General features: G+C 42.7%; 2 protein-coding genes across 7 annotated transcripts in view; one reads left to right on the top strand and one right to left on the bottom strand.

Annotated features, from left to right (window-relative positions):
• LOC113017982 (mitogen-activated protein kinase kinase kinase kinase 2-like) overlaps nt 1–7,408 on the bottom strand; it is a 30,453-nt gene extending 23,045 nt beyond the window's left edge. For all 3 annotated transcript variants that reach the window (XM_026161076.1, XM_026161065.1, XM_026161068.1), the window contains exons 1-11: nt 7,218–7,408; nt 6,026–6,116; nt 5,645–5,709; nt 4,903–4,958; nt 3,955–4,002; nt 3,823–3,865; nt 3,657–3,729; nt 2,727–2,858; nt 2,542–2,604; nt 2,353–2,434; nt 905–1,021 (exon numbers count right to left, since the gene is read on the bottom strand). In XM_026161076.1, coding sequence (XP_026016861.1) covers nt 905–1,021; nt 2,353–2,434; nt 2,542–2,604; nt 2,727–2,858; nt 3,657–3,729; nt 3,823–3,865; nt 3,955–4,002; nt 4,903–4,958; nt 5,645–5,709; nt 6,026–6,081 — 735 coding nt within the window. In that variant the 5' untranslated portion in view covers nt 6,082–6,116; nt 7,218–7,408. The remainder of the gene's footprint in view (nt 1–904; nt 1,022–2,352; nt 2,435–2,541; nt 2,605–2,726; nt 2,859–3,656; nt 3,730–3,822; nt 3,866–3,954; nt 4,003–4,902; nt 4,959–5,644; nt 5,710–6,025; nt 6,117–7,217) is intronic.
• Nucleotides 7,409–8,272: 864 nt separating this feature from the next.
• The window catches only part of LOC113017624 (protein NLRC3-like), a 159,567-nt gene continuing 151,499 nt past the window's right edge, over nt 8,273–16,340 (top strand). For 3 of the 4 annotated variants that reach the window (XM_026160774.1, XM_026160767.1, XM_026160786.1), the window contains exons 1-2: nt 8,273–8,304; nt 10,979–11,114. In XM_026160774.1, the coding sequence (XP_026016559.1) occupies nt 11,005–11,114 (110 nt within the window). In that variant the 5' untranslated portion in view covers nt 8,273–8,304; nt 10,979–11,004. Of the gene's footprint in view, nt 8,305–10,978; nt 11,115–13,356; nt 13,436–13,835; nt 14,065–14,205; nt 16,212–16,340 lie in introns of those variants that run through there. The other variant, XM_026160779.1, reaches the window with a different exon arrangement.

The following is a 16,340-nucleotide window of genomic DNA, read 5'->3' as shown; positions in this document are numbered from 1 at the left end:
GACTGTTTGGATGTTCTTGGATGAACTTTAGACTAAATGCAGGTTTCCTCCCTTCAGTGCTCTGTCAGGCCTTTACTGCAGCCACGTCCCACTGCAGCTGGTTTGCTGGTCACTCTCTACGTGCAGTTTTGTTTTCAGTCACTCACAAGCACGCTCTGTGGGGCTGATATCAGGTGACTGACTTGACCATTGGAAATTGAGAATTCTTGGGTTTAGCAGTTTGCTCGCGGTTATGTGCACAGTGAAGCTCTGTCTGGTTAGTTTTGCAGCGTGAGGTTATCGCCCTGTGCACTCCTGAATTCATCCAGCAGTCACATCATCAATAAACTCTACTGACCTGGCTTCACTGGCAGCCATGCATGCAACCGATCTCCTTCTCTATACTTTTGTCTTCTCGTTGTTCTGGTACAAGTTCATCTTTCCAGACTGGACATGCTCCAAAGGTGTTTTCAGTCAAAGTCTAATATGGCCTTCATGTTCCCGAGTGTAACCAGTGGATTGCACCTTGTTGTAAACTCTGTATTTCCATTTGTGAAGGCTTCTCTTGAAAACAATATTAAGACGACCTCATCGATAGTGTTCTTGCAGAGTGTAGGTTTCCTTTTACCAAAGTACCAGATTGTTGATTTCCAGAGAAAAAGAACCCAAATGATCCATGTTGAAAGCTCCAGATATTTAGTCCGTTTAACTCCTTGTGAAATAGAGCGGAAACACGAGTGTTCAGTCACTTTTAAGCATCTGAAATGGAACACCATGTTTAGAAAAGACACTAACCCTAAACAGGTAACACACTACTCGAATGAAGCTGCACGCTGATAACATCTTAATTGTTTGGTTTCAAATCCACAGTGTACAAAATCAAATGTCCTTATCCAGTGAGTTTAGCTACGCTGTGAGAACTGACCTCCAGCTCAATGTCATCCATGGTGTTTGTGTGGGGAGCGTGGAGCTCGGGGTTGTTGGCCATGTCCAGCAGCTCAATGATCAAGTTACGGGTCAACAGCTGTGTCACAAACGGATGCTAAAGAAAGAAGGCACACACCTTAAACGGGAAATGATGGCGCTAATCTCAGGTCTCTCTTTCGCTTTGTTTTTGTCTTACAGTACAAAGAAAATAAAGTTTCTTATGTCTGATGTGCAGCAACAAGTGAAAGAGAGCAACATTTTACATAACACTGGCTCTGCTCTTTGACCACTGCAAACCTGCAGTCGACTTTCGACATTTCAGAAATCTCTTGCCTGAAGAAGCCTGAAGCTCTAGAGTCCATATTCGAACCCTTCATGGCTGTGACATTGACACTGTTAATTGTTACAAATACTTAAGATTGCTCAGCTCGCTGAGAAACACATGGAGGACATGGAAAATAAAAGACTAAGACATTATGTTTCTGTGTGCAAATAATGTAACAATGTAACAAATGCAAAAATGCAAATAATGTAACAATGTAACAAATGCAAACATGCAAATAATGTAACAATGTAACAAATGCAAACATGCAAATAATGTAACAATGTAACTAGATTTTTAGAAATGCGGTATTAAAGCTCTTACTCTGTTTAACAGCACTTGGGAGATACATTTAAAAAAATGACATTTTCATAAATCTGTCCACTTCTGTATTATTTCTAAACTGACTATGAGGTCCAATCAAAAAGCAGGACGTATGCGACTGTGTATGAAAGAAATTAAAGGCATAACACAAACGGTATGAGCATGTTTGCAGGTGAATGTTGTAAAAAGTACTTTGATAACAGCTGATAGCAGCCAGTCTCATTGCAAAACATGCCACATAGAAAAAAAAAACCAAACCCAATTAGCTATAAATGTAATTTTGGGGTACTGTGGCCATACAGCAAGAAGGTCCTGGGCTCAGATCAGCTGGTGGCCTTTCTGTGTCTGGGTACTCCAGCTTCCTTCCTGTCCTGGGTGCACCCCACCTCCCATTCCCCACAGCCCTTAACTGGATGGAGATGGACAGAACTATATCTCCACCAGCAGAGCAAGCGACCCACGCACTGAGGGCTCAGATGTTTTTGATCGTACATCATTTGATATCTGCTGATTTGACAGCTCTGTAATATTTGTAGCAAAATGTGACATTTAGATTTTGTGTAATATCACATGTTCATCAGCATGTGAAATTTTACTGAATAGCTCCCAGTATAAACTGTACAAATGCAATGCAATCATTTCCAGTCGCTCTCGTAACAGCCAGCCTCGGCCAACCACCTCCCTTTGTGCTAACGTTAAAAACAGAAGAGAAAGATGTGCTTACAGCTACTGTACACACAACAGTGCCAGTGTGAAGACGGACGGTTGGTTCGTTTTTCCTTGTTTAGTGACAAACTAACCTGCAGCAGTGTCTCAGCTGAGGGCCGCTTACGAGTGCTTTTAATGAGAGACATCTTCACAAAGCTATGGAAGCCAGCAGACCTGCAGACAGAGGAAGACAAAGATACATGTATCAGCAGTGAGGAAGATACTGATCAGATCACAGGTGCTTATGCACTTGAATTTCAGACCATCAGCAGCACATTTACCACTTGGCTTTGTCCTCAAGTTTTGGAGGCTGGAAGCTGCTCTTGGACATCAGCATCAGCGCTCTGAAAAACAGTGTGAGAGACGTCACTGGACTGGAAAATGTCCAAGCAGCAATCACCCAGAGTCTGCCAAGTCTGTCTGTCTCCAACTGTTTGTCCAGTCCCCATTGTTTGTGCTGACTCACCTCATTGGGTGCAGGTCAAACATGGGCGGCTGCAGCTCTGCCAGCTCGATGGCAGTGATGCCGACGGCCCAGATATCACACAGGTGGTTATAGCCACCCTTCTTCTCCACCGCAGCCACCTCTGGAGCCATCCTGCTCAGAGAGGAAGAGTTAGTGGGCCTGATTCGCAAACAGGTGTGTCCAGGAGTCAACCACTCATATTAACTTTCAATGACAAATCTGTGAAACATCAATATTTGAAGATGGCAGCTGACTGCGAGCGGTCTGTGGCTTTGTTAGAAACTTGATCCTTGAAGTGATCAGGTATCGTTGCAATAACTGTAGCAGTGCTTCACCTAAAGATAAATATGTTTACCTATATGGAGAAAGACAGGTCGTGTGTTTTTTATCACTTTATTGTAAATCGAACTAAAACAAATCTGTCCTTTGCACATTTTCTTTCATAGACTTTGGTTTAGTAGATGCTTTCTGAGGGTTAGTCGGCAACTCATAGACTGACAGACATAGACATGCCATGAAAGTACGAGCACAGGAAAGCTCATCCCAGCACACACACGGGACTGACCTCCATTCTGCGGCTGCTGATGCAAGCCCGCTCTTATGAGGCGGATCGATTTGTCTGGTTAATTCTGATAACGTATGAGGTTAAAAACCCTAACCTTAAACAGGCTGATATATTGAACCGAGGCTATAAAACAGACACGAATTCAGCTAAAGTGAAAGCAGAACACTTAACTGATACTGTGACACAAAAGCACAATAGATGAACCTACAGCTGAGCATAAAGACAAAGAGCGCTGGCAGCATACCAAGCTCACAGTGATAGCAGCACTGTAGAAAAACAGAGAGGTCTGTGTCACCATCGACAGACAGACACTGTTTGCTCAGGGTTTGGTAAGGTTAGGGTTAGTGGTGATGTATTCATCTTACCAGTAAGGAGTTCCAATAAATGACTTCCTCTTGGCCACAGAGGCACTGATCTCTGCTGCGATTCCAAAATCAGCTGGACACAGAGGAGAGACGCAGGGTCACAGAGCAGCTAAAATCCAACATCGTGCTTACCTAAGCCTGCATAAGTACTGCAAATCACACTGACCCAGTTTCACATCTCCACGCTCGGTCAAAAGGATATTGGCTCCCTGCAAAGACAATAAAGATCCAAGCTTGTTCACAGGATGATCCACAGTCTGAGCGTCACTATTAAACAGTAACAACTAAACAGCTGTACCTTTATGTCCCTGTGCATTTTGCCAGTTTCGTGCAAGTGATACAGGCCCTGGAAAAGATGGAAATCAGCCGATTACTGTGAGAATGTATTTAATTACTGCTTAAGTCATGGTTTACAACACTGAACTAGGAAGAGAGAGAAAACATACAGCTGAACTGACTGACTAACAGTCTCCAGGGGTGGCAGAGGGCAGCCAATGATTTGGGCGGTGTTAATGACCCACTGCACAGCACTCCACCCAGGCAGTAGGAGAGCATGCTGTCCACTGAGGAGTGATCCCCATCTTCATCTAGTCTTGCATGAATCAGGAACAATATCTCTATGTTTCCTTAGTTTGATTTTTGTAACCTTTACGTGCTTTGAATGCAGACTCACTGATCGTGTACAGCACTGGTGAAAGTTTTGGAAGCACTTTTTCTGGTGTTTTTTGCTGTCAGTCTGCAAAGCTGATCATCCAACAAAGCTTTGAGTGGGCAGAAGGTCACGGTCTATGAAAACACAGTGTGCCGTATGGCTGCTGTGGCTCAAGAGGTCAGGTGGGTTTTCCAGCACCACCAGAATGTTGGCAGCTCCTCCCACCTGCGTATCCACCCGCCCCTGGTAAAGACACTGAACCGCATCCTACGCATTTATTGCGGTGAGCATGTGTGTGTGATTGTTTAAAAGGAATTAAAGGAATAAAATGAACTGCAGTGTGAGTACAACTGTATATAGGTGAAAGGGACTTGTAGCACTTCGTTAGAAAGAAAAGAGCTATATCAGGACCAGACCATTTATCATGTTCTACTGCAGAGGCAGTTTCAGAACATCTACAATGCACTTAGTGGTCTGGCACGACTGGAGCTGCTCTGAAGTTGGGAAAAAACACATGACTCATTGTGTCAGCAGGGTGTCTGTAAAGACTTTGCAGTGCAACAGTAACAAGCTTCCTGGACTGAAAAGCCTTACCTGGAGAGTTTCCCTGCACACAAATGCTATCTGCTTCTCCTTCAGTGGACCCGTCACTGTGGAAAAGAGTCTGATTAACAGCTGTGAGACATGAGAGTAAGAGTGGATCATTGTGCCTACTTCCACATCTGCTTTATACCAACTATTCAAATGACTGAGCGTTAAAGTGGTAGTTACAGTTGGACATGCTGGGAAATGCTTCAGCTGCCTCACTCAGACTCATCGGGTGGAAACAGTACTCATATAGTTATGTTTAAACAGCTCCACTATGGTCGTATTCATCCTTATTGGCTCATTTGGAAAGTGTAACGACAGAAAGAAATGCAACATATAGCTTTAGTTTGTGATTTTAGCTTTTTAGTTGTTTCTTGCTTTGCAGTGCCTAAAAATAATTCCTGGTCCTGAGAAGGAAACATTTCCTCTTATTCCTCTCTCTTTGAGTAGTTCACCACTTATATGTTAGGCTAGCAGTCTTTGTTTTTATTTTAATACATATTAGTTGGTTCACAGAAGGACAAACTAGAATCTATGACTGATAATTATTTAATTACATTTCCCTTAATGACAATCCTTTCTCGTATCCAATCCACGTGAGGTACATTCAGAGATTCACCCAGTCAATCACAGGCCCTCATTACTAAGAGCGGACGACACTAATTTAATCACATGCTGTGAATTCAGCCGATCGAGGACAGTAGATGCGTCGTGTTCTGACATGAATTTTAGATGTGTGTGTTTTTACCATGGTAGATATCCTGCAGGGAGCCTCCACCGCAGTACTCCATGCAGATCCACAGCTTGGTGTTTCTAAAGAGAGACACTCAGCTTTTATTTGACATGTCTGACATGCGTGCTGCTCTCTGTGGCTGAACAGCTGTGCAGGCATTGGTTAAAAACAAGTACTGCGTTTAAGAAGGAAGCAGACAGGCCTTAATATAATGAAGTCAATGCATTTACTCCCACAAGCACACAGTATCATGCATGAGCTGGTGGGCCAACAATGTAACTAAGCAGTTGAAGGAGTGGGAGAGGAATTCAGCGCGTGCAAGATAAAAGTCAAATTCCACATATTTCAGTCCACCAACAATCTGAGGAATTCCACACATCAGAAAACACCCAGCACCTGTGGTAGCTCCCAAAGTAGGCCACGATGTTTTTGTGCTTGCACTCCTTCATCATGGTAATCTCCTGCTGGATGGGGGTGATGTCATCACCTGAGCACAGACAGCACAGCGAGGGTTTACTGACTCATGACAGCTAACTTCACACAGTTACAGAACAGCAAAACATAGCTAGACAACTGGGAGGACTGGTAGCTTCTCCATGGAGCAAGGGATGTAGTGAATCTGGGAAATTCCTTTAGTGGAAAAAAATACTGCACACCCACGTGGTGCTCAGTGTTATCAGCTGTGTTGGATACAGTGAAATCAGGTCTGTTTTTTACAACTACTCAAATGGCACTATTAGTTATTCAAGGATAGGTTCACTTTTTTTCGTTTCTAAGCTAGAAAAGGACTCAATCCATTCCTTATATCATTCCAGTATAACCCATATACTGGACAATATATACGGGACAAATCCAGAAGAAAATCTTTGTAGTGCAAAACACCTTCCTTTAAAAAGAAGTTCATGAAAGCAAAGATGGCAGTAACAAAGACTTACACAAAGCTCCATACAGCATTACCACTTTGACTCTTTAGTACTTTCTATATGAACACAGCAGACTTCTAATAATCGTAGTTATCAGGCCTTTCGTCAATTTTTCACCTATAAATCCTGAAGTTGACCTTTGACTCTGATGGATGTAAAAGAATTTGATTGGATTGTAAACATGACCCCACTCTCACTCACACTTCATCTATAATAAAGAAATGAATATTACTGATAATAGCATAGTGGTGATAGGAGGGCCCAGCCACGCCTCTGTGATCAGAGCAATAACATCACAGTTAGCAACATGTGTGACAAAGCAATATAATAAGCCATTGCTTGATTGCTTAATCCTGTTGTTGCTGTGCTGTAAACTGTAAAACAGCTGATGTGACTGTGACAAAGTGGAGAAGCAGTTGTAATTCTCTCCATTTGTCCCATATGTGTTTACCTTTTTTTTGCACATTGTACACATTATTCTGTTTCTATGTATTTGCTATGATTTGCTATTTGTCAAGTAACATTGCTTCACTCACTATCCCGGGTTTGTTTGTGTAAGCGTTTTGTTGCCGGCAAATCAAACATTCTGCAAATTAAGACAAATACTAAGTTATGTTTCTTTATACTTTATTATGTTACAGATTAAGTCATTTGTTCATACTTACTCTGTTTGTCTTTTCAGTCATCATGAGTGTCAGGTGTGGGGAAACGCCCGCTTGGCATTTCCTCATTTTAAAGTCCTGATCATGTCACACATGACATCATCAGGTCAAACCATGTGGAGGGGTTTCTTTTTCCAGAGAGATGCTTCCTTTTGTTTGTGTTAATGTTTAAAGGGATTTGTTGAATGTTTTTCCTTTTGTTAATACTGCCATTTAGTTGTGTAAATGTGCATATTAGAAGTGTGTAGAGGTTTTGTGTTTTTAGATAACCTGAGTAGAGTTTTAGATCCCTCAGTTGAGTGAGTGGTACTGGCTGGGCAATTGGAGGGAAATTGATGGCCCTATTTAAAGCCAGTCTCTACCAGATGCAGGAGAGAGGAGAGGTGAGCTGTGTCACCAGAGCCATGTGATGTTGAGTTTTGTTAAATGAATTGATTTGGGGAAAGTTTTGTTAAGTTATACATTAAATTAAGTTCACTGCAAATAAATTGCTCACCTTGGAAACCCAAAATGTCTGCATAGTCTGCTTCCCTACCACCTTCCTTGACGTTCGAGTCTGACTACTTCACACAGTTTAATTTCCAAAACTTGCATATGATCTTCAGTTTGCAGCTGGACTATCACATAGCAGCTGGAGCAGTCTCAAATGGAGGCCAGTCCACTGCTGCCACCTGTGGCCAAGTGCCATAGCCTACTACTAGATGAACTTGTGACACACATCTGCAGTAGAGGCTGAGTGGCTGCTCTCACACCTGGAGCATCCAAATCGACCCACAAACACGTTGAAAGATGCAATGCCATCAATGTGGATTGTCAAGACTGAGAGACCTCTTCCCTCTGACCCCTCCCCAAACCCTCAAACCCTCCTACCCACCTCGACATACAAACTCTGTGTGGCTTCACGTGTTCTGTTGATGTTTACATGATCGAAATAACTTGAACACAAACACAAACAAACAAAGAGGAAGACCGCACCGGAAGGAAAAAACTACAAGTCCCAGCATCCTCTGTGTTTAGGGAGCAGCAGTGAAAGTGAAAGTATTGAGCCTCCTTTCAGAGCAGCAGGAGGAGGAAGGTGGAGCTGAGGCAGGTGAGTGTTAACATGAATATGTTTCTTCTTTTGACATAAAATAATTCCACGCTGTTCGTGTCTGTGGGTGAAATGTGAGGCCGGTCGGCTCCTCTGAGCGCTGGTTTCCTGTAAGTAGAGAGGAAGTGAGTTTAGCTGAGCCTCCGTTTAGTGTGAGAGAGCAGGAGGAGAGTGAGAGCTGTGCTGAGGCAGGGTGAGTGTTAACACCGCTCTGACATTACTGTGTCTCTGTGGCGGGAACAACAGGCTCCGTCAGTGGAGGCAAAAATAATCAGACTTTGGTTTTTCAAAGGAAACAACTTTATGTCGGAAGTTCCCGCACGCTCATTGGATAACGATGTGTCAATCTCGAGCTATTAGCCAATGAGCGTGCGGATTCACAGAAAGACCCGCCTTTATCACGGGACTTTAAAAACTACAATGGCGACAGAAACTCCGTGAGTGGCAAGGGTGTAGATTTGGTTGTGGCATTGGTGGGGACGGATGATTCAACCATCGACCCCTGCCCCGTTTCTTATTTTTTTCCTTTTTGTTTTTGCTTCTTGATAAAAAGAGGAGAAATATACTTGCCTACATGTGCTATTCTACATGCTTTTAAACCGTTTAAAATTACAATTCATAGTTTTATATGTGAATTATGTGATGTTAAATTACTATTAAGCAAATGACTGACTAAGTATTTCAGGCTTTAGTTTACTTCAGCCATATTCCATATAAATCAGGTATCATACAAAAGTAAAAATGGCTTCAAATGCAGTCAAGACAATAAAAGAATATGACTTTAAGGACTTAACAACATTACTTCAGTTATAGTACACCAACATCTCTGATACATTAGCACTAAGGGAACACTGAATGATCTGGTGGGTTTTGTCCATAAAACTACTCATCTAAGATTACCACAAAGTAAATGATCTCTCAGCAACATTATGCAACATTTCAGGCACTACTGCCCTCTATCAGATCAGTGAGCTGGGATGTTTAATTCTAAACATGAACTACTGTTACAGCAACAGATATGGACTACATGCCCACACAACAAACACATGCCTGCTCCTCTCGTTAGCTGAAATGAACTGCTGGCATATTTGTTTTACATCTATACTGTCCAGTCTCTCCTGGTGGACATGGAATCACATTATTCGTGGTTACATACAATTTTAGACTGATTTGGACCAAGCCTAGCACCTACTTGCCAACCATAAGACCTCAGAATTAGGGAGACCTAAAGGGGCTGGGGGGGGGGGGGGGGGATACATGTACATATATATATACAAAAAACTTGAAACTTACAGTGTTTATTTATCGGATAAAATAAGTTAAATGTCACTGTTATTATTGTCCAGCCGGAAACAGGCCGGGGGTGTCCAACTTCAGAGGCTGCGTCCACCTGAGGACGCGGCCTTAGTGGTCTAAGTGGGCCGGGTCCTCCGAAAGCTGGGTAGACCGGAAATGAGCGACTGTGAAATTGGACGGTCTAGCCTTCAGAATTACGTCACCTGCCGTCTGTTCCTTGCTGTCTAAAATATAACCGGACGCTGGCGTAGATGGTCGAATAAACTGCTGTTTTCACACAGCAGTTTATTCAGCTGTGTGAGAACCCGGCATAGCCTGTAACGTTATTGTGACGGACACATTATATGAGTGAACTTGACTTTAAGTGACTTACAGGTTTCTTTGAAAAACAATTTCTTATATGCAGGTTCTTCCTTTGCGCTTCCATCCTCCTCTCCTCCTCGCAGCGCAGGTTTGCCGCTGCTGGAACTAAACAGAGCTCCCTGAAAGGCTCAGCCAATCACATTGGCCATATTTGTCACATGACGTAGGACTCCAGTAGAGAACGCAATTTAACTTTTTCTGCTCCGCTCGCTGAATGAGACGCTGACAGATCGTTTTTTTCTTCCTATCGGGTTTGTTTTTCTTTACTCGAAGAGATCAAATTATTGGTGGGGACACGTCCCTTCCGTCCATGCCAAATCTACGCCCTTGGTGAGTGGAGTTCAGGGTGACGTCATGAATCTGTGACGTTTGAGCCACTTCCTGTTCTCAGTCCCAGCGTCCTGATCACCGAGGTTTCTGTTGCTCTGATATCTGATATTGATTATATTGGTAAACAGGCTGTAGCATAAACATCAGGTCTGTTCTGAAAACTGTCTTTATTTTTTCAAAGTAAGGGAATATCTGTGGTCTGATACCGCGGGCTCATGGGCTAAGGACTTGGATTGACAAGTCAAGCGCAGATGATTGTGTTGTTTCTTATAAAGGCTTGTGTGTGTGTGCCTTCCTGTGTGTGTCCTTGTGTCAGTGGAACTGAATCAGTGTGTTAGAGAAAGTGCTCCTCTGCTGTGCCGTCATCGTGTGGATGCTTCTTTTAAAGTTGGAACTCATGTTTTTATGATCTGCTTCATTTCATTGAACCTTTATTTCTAACCATGAAGTCCCTTTGAGGTTACAGCCTCCTGGTTAGGTTTAGGCTGTTATTGTGCTTCAGGCTGAAATATGAGGAGTAAGGAGTGGGGCTGGTTAGCCCTCATGACCCTCACCATAACACATACGTCACAGGACAGTGTTTACCACAGAAACTCCATGAAATGATCAATGAGAACTTTAGAAACCCATCAGTGTGATGCTTCCAGTACAACAGCACCTCTGAGTGTGTGTGTTTACCTCTCAGACTAACTCCACCCTGACATCAAGAAGATGGAGGAAAAAGATGGAGCAGGATCTGCAGCATCCAGCTGTGTGTCTGTGAGGAGTGACTGGTCCAAAGATCAACCTCTACACTTCAGTAATGAACCTGCAGCAACAATGTAAGAGAGCTGCTGACTCATTTATTCAGTGTAAATAATGATTTTTGATGCAATGGGAGAAGAAAAATGACAAAAACAGTTTTAAAAATTAGGATTAAAATATTAAAAACTATATTTTTGAGTTTCTTGATGTAGTACAAAAATATATGAACATAACTGTATATAGGACAGATATTTTACGGTTCTTTTAGGCAGCACCAAAAAACAAAAAGACTATTTTTAAGCTGTCTGAGGTAGTGAGTCAACATGTCACACTGGGTCAAAGGTCAGGGAGTAAAAGTGTGTTTTAAAGGAGGTTTAAAAGCAGCGAGTGAAGGAGCCTGTCCAGGTAAATCGTTCCATAACTGATCAAATTCAGTTGGTGGACCTCTGTGTGAAATCAAGCATCTGGTTCACAGAGGATAACCCTCAAATGGGCTGTACAACATTATATAGGGAGACAAAAACAGAGATTATCGTAGCCATCGCTCTCTCGCATGGACGTGGCAGTCTTGCTGTCTGCTGCGAATCCTCCCCGTACCTCCGTGACCTCGTCTGGTATCTGCTCCCTCCTCTGTGAGAGACAGTAAAGGAAAACACGTCTCTGCCTAGTCTTGAAAATCTAATCTTATCATCCATTGTTCTTCTAGGGCCTCTTCTTCTTGTGGCCTCAGCTAACTGCTAATATTTAAATGGCTAACATTAACATGTGTGCCATTAAAGTACCTTTTGGTACTTTAATGGCACAGTTTTTTTCAAAAACTTACTCAAGTAAACGTAACGGAGTAAATGTAACTCGTTACTACCCACCTCTGGACTTGACTGCGGTAGTTTGTAACCAAAGATCATCACACTGCCCCTCTGATTGTCTCCCCCCAACTACTCTTTCAAGGATTGTCAGGTTGGAGATTGGCCTATAATTAGCTAAGACAGCTGGGTCTAGGGATGCTTTTTAAGTAAAGGTTTAACTACAGCCAGCTAGGGATGGGTACCGTTTAGATTTGAAAACCTGCTAAATCAGAATCAGTTGCTGATGACGGCTTTTTTCTTTTCCATTAATCACGTATAATCTTAACTCAAAGTGAACATAGACTTGATTGAAGTAACTCAGATCAGCCAATTCAAAATGCTAATTCAATCAACTCTGAGTTCATGGCTAGACTCAGTTTGTTGGCCCTGCACCTTAAAACTATTCCCTGTTTGTCTCTCGTGTTTTTTGGATATTGTTTTCACATCTTATGTCACAGCTAGCGGGGCGAGCCATGTTGAATTTAATAAAGGACCCAAGATGCTGACACTGCTGGGAAGTGAGTGAGCTTTATTGAAACGGTGAAGTGCAGTGGAGATGGCCTGTGCAGAAGCTAAGATAACCTCTACTGAAAAAACTACAAAACTAACCTGAAACCTTAAACGGAGACACGGGGAGACAACACAGACGAACCAGCAACAAGCAGGAGAAAACAAAGGGCTCATATACACAAAAGAGCAATCAGGGAATGAGAAAAGGGAGACACAGCAGGATTCATTGGACATAACCAGACAAGGGGAAGCAAAAGTAGACACACTAACATAGGACATGGCACTGTCAAAATAAAACAGGAAGTGAACACAGAGACACAATACTAACACAGTACAGAGGGAACACAGAAACCAAAACCTCAGAACTAGAAAATCTTAATCAGAATGAAATTGTAACAAAAGACAATAACAATCAAAACAAAACCACTGAGTCCACAGACTCGGGACATACATCGGCTCAAACTGTGGTCATAAATATTTTGTACTTGTAAATCTGACTGTGGAGTTGTGAACTGAGTTTTGTAACATTGTGAAACAAAATATCTGGAAAGTTCATGTTTTTGCGTTCATTGATTTGTGTGTGTAAAAATGTAAAAATGTAATAAATGTAAGAAACATTAGAACTACTTTTGCTGACACAAAGTTTGGCGAGCACTGCAAGTTGTCCCTTTAAACCAGTCACTGATATAAAGAGAGCACCTTGTTCCAGGGCATCTGAGCATGGAGGGAAAGCTTTATGCAGGAGATGGTAAGAGCTGTTGGGACTAAAGAAACTGAGCAGAAAACTACAGACATCTGGAAACTGTGTTGTTAATTCTCAGTGGGATCACCAGGACTAGCAAAGCTCCACCATGACAGTCATCTGATTGACTGAACCCATCCAAACATCACTTCATGGACCTTTAGCTTGTGTCTGTGTGTGGACAGACATAACATGAGCTAATTATACATTACTCCTCCACAGAGTGGACCAGCAGAGAGCAGAGGTTTCCACTGGTCAGTCTGCACAGCAACATCAAACACACCTGGACTCTGTGGTTATGGTTTGTAGTACTACGTTTACATTTGTTCTTTTCAGTCACCTCTATGCTGCACTTTGTGGACCAGAGGATTGTCAGTGTGTCCAACATAAGTCAGAGTTTGGGCTCCATGATTTCAGTCAGATTGGGGTGACTGTAGCTCAGGAGGGGAGCAGGTCAGCTACTAGTCAGAAGGTTTGTGAATCAAACCCTGGCTGGCAAATGTACTGGGTAACGTACTAAACCCAAGCTGCCCTCTGATGCATCCATCAGAGTGTAAAAGAAAGTATTTAAGCATAGAACAATGTGCTTGGTTGAATGAGGCATGTTGTATAAAATGCTTTGTGTGCACAGAGTATCAAAGAGAGCTATATAAGAACCAGTCCATTTACCACTGGGTAATTCATATAGTCTTCTTTTCCAGCGGCTGGAGGACAACATCACCATGTTTGTGAAGAACGAGCTGAAGAAGATCCAGAAGCTTCTGAGTCCAGATCACCCAGAAACTTTAAAGAGCCAGATGGAGGATGAGGAGATGTTTGAAGGTGAGGATGAAGATGAAAGAAAGAGCTGCAGAGAAGCATTTCTGAAGATCACACTCCACTTCTTGAGGAGACTTAAGCAGCATGAGATGGCTGACCATCTGCAGAGCAGTAAGAGAATTTCTCTAAAGACTGAATATTGATCTTTCCTAATAGCTCAAGAAATGGACCAATAGACATTCATCCTTTCAGGGTACTGAAAGGCTATGATATTTATTATATAATATTTTTTTCTGAATTTCTTACCTTCAGAAAAATTTGCTCCACTCTGTAAACGAGAACTTAAAGCCCAACTGAAGAAGAAGTTCCAGTGTGTGTTTGAGGGGATCGCTAAAGCAGGAAGCCCAACCCTCCTGAATCAGATCTACACAGAGCTCTACATCACAGAGGGAGGGACTGCAGAGGTCAATGAGGAACATGAGGTCAGACAGATTGAAACAGCATCCAGGAAACCAGACAGACCAGAAACAACAATCAGACAAGAAGACATCTTTAAAGCCTCACCTGGAAGAGACGAACCAATCAGAACAGTGCTGACAAAGGGAGTGGCTGGCATTGGGAAAACAGTCTTAACACAGAAATACAGCCTGGACTGGGCTGAAGACAAAGCCAACCAGGACATCCAGTTCATATTTCCATTCACTTTCAGAGAGCTGAATGTGCTGAAAGAGGAAAAGTTCAGCTTGGTGGAACTTGTTCATCACTTCTTTAATCAAACTAACGAATCAGGAATCTGCAGGCTTGAAGACTTCCAGGTTGTGTTCATACTTGATGGTCTGGATGAGTGTCGACTTAATTTGGACTTCAACAAAACTAAAATCCTGACTGAAACAAGAAAGTCCACCTCATTGGATGAGCTGCTGACAAACCTCATCAGAGGGAACCTGCTCCCTTCTGCTCGCCTTTGGATAACAACACGACCTGCAGCAGCCAATCAGATCCCTCCTCAGTGTGTCGACATGGTGACAGAGGTCAGAGGGTTCACTGACCCACAGAAGGAGGAGTACTTCAGGAAGAGATTCAGAGATGAGGAGCAGGCCAGCAGGATCATCTCCCACATCAAGAAAGCTCGAAGCCTCCACATCATGTGTCACATCCCAGTCTTCTGCTGGATCACTGCTACAGTTCTGGAGGATGTGCTGGAAACCAGAGAGGGAAGAGAGCTGCCCAAGAACCTGACTGAGATGTACATCCACTTCCTGGTGGTTCAGGCCAAAGTCAAGAGGATCAAATATGATGGAGGATCTGAGACAGATCCACACTGGAGTCCAGAGAGCAGGAAGATAATTGAGTCTCTGGGAAAACTGGCTTTTGATCAGCTGCAGAAAGGAAACCTGATCTTCTATGAACCAGACCTGACAGAGTGTGGCATCGATATCAGAGCAGCCTCAGTGTACTCAGGAGTGTTCACACAGATCTTTAAAGAGGAGAAACAACTGTACCAGAACAAGGTGTTCTGCTTTGTTCATCTCAGTGTTCAGGAGTTTCTGGCTGCTCTTCATGTCCACCTGACCTTCATCAACTCTGGACTCAATCTGCTGGAAGAACAACAAACAACGTCCATGTGGTCTAAACTATTTGATAAACCAAAACTCCAATCTCTCCACCAGAGTGCTGTGAACAAGGCCTTACAGAGTCCAAATGGACACCTGGACTTGTTCCTCCGCTTCCTCCTGGGTCTTTCAATGCAGACCAATCAGACTCTCCTACGAGGTCTGCTGACACAGACAGGAAGTAGCTCACAGACCAATCAGGAAGCAGTTCAGTACATCAAGGAGAAGCTCAGTGAGAATCTGTCTGCAGAGAAAAGCATCAATCTGTTTCACTGTCTGAATGAACTGAATGATCGTTCTCTACTGGAGGAGATCCAACAGTCCCTGAGTTCAGGACGTCTCTCCACAGATAAACTGTCTCCTGCTCAGTGGTCAGCTCTGGTCTTCATCTTACTGTCATCAGAAAAAGATCTGGATGTGTTTGACCTGAAGAAATACTTTGCTTCAGAGGAGGCTCTTCTGAGGCTGCTGCCAGTGGTCAAAGTCTCTAAAAAAGCTCTGTAAGTTATAAAGTTTTTATTATTTAATTTGGTTGGTATGTTATGAAAAACACACTGCCATGAACCTCTGTTTTGTTTTTGTCAAAATCACTGTAATATAATCACTGTACCTTTATATACACGTGACTTGTATTAATGCTGCTGCCCTCTTGTGGCTAAAGTGTAATTATGTTATTGTTATTAGGGAGGATCTGAGAGTAACATGCCAAGTGAGTCAGCAGCTTCGCTTTAGCTTAAAAATCCAAATTCTTATGTCATCAGTTATAGTTGCATGTATTCATTATCATAATTTAACCTTTAATATTGATGTCTTAAATTTATTTTGAGTAAAGTA

The sequence above is a fragment of the Astatotilapia calliptera genome, chromosome 3 (genome assembly GCF_900246225.1).
Source record: "Astatotilapia calliptera chromosome 3, fAstCal1.2, whole genome shotgun sequence".
NCBI classification, from domain to species: domain Eukaryota; kingdom Metazoa; phylum Chordata; class Actinopteri; order Cichliformes; family Cichlidae; genus Astatotilapia; species Astatotilapia calliptera.
The sequence above is the reverse complement of the archived record's forward strand: the minus strand, read 5'-3'. Positions and strand labels throughout refer to the sequence as shown.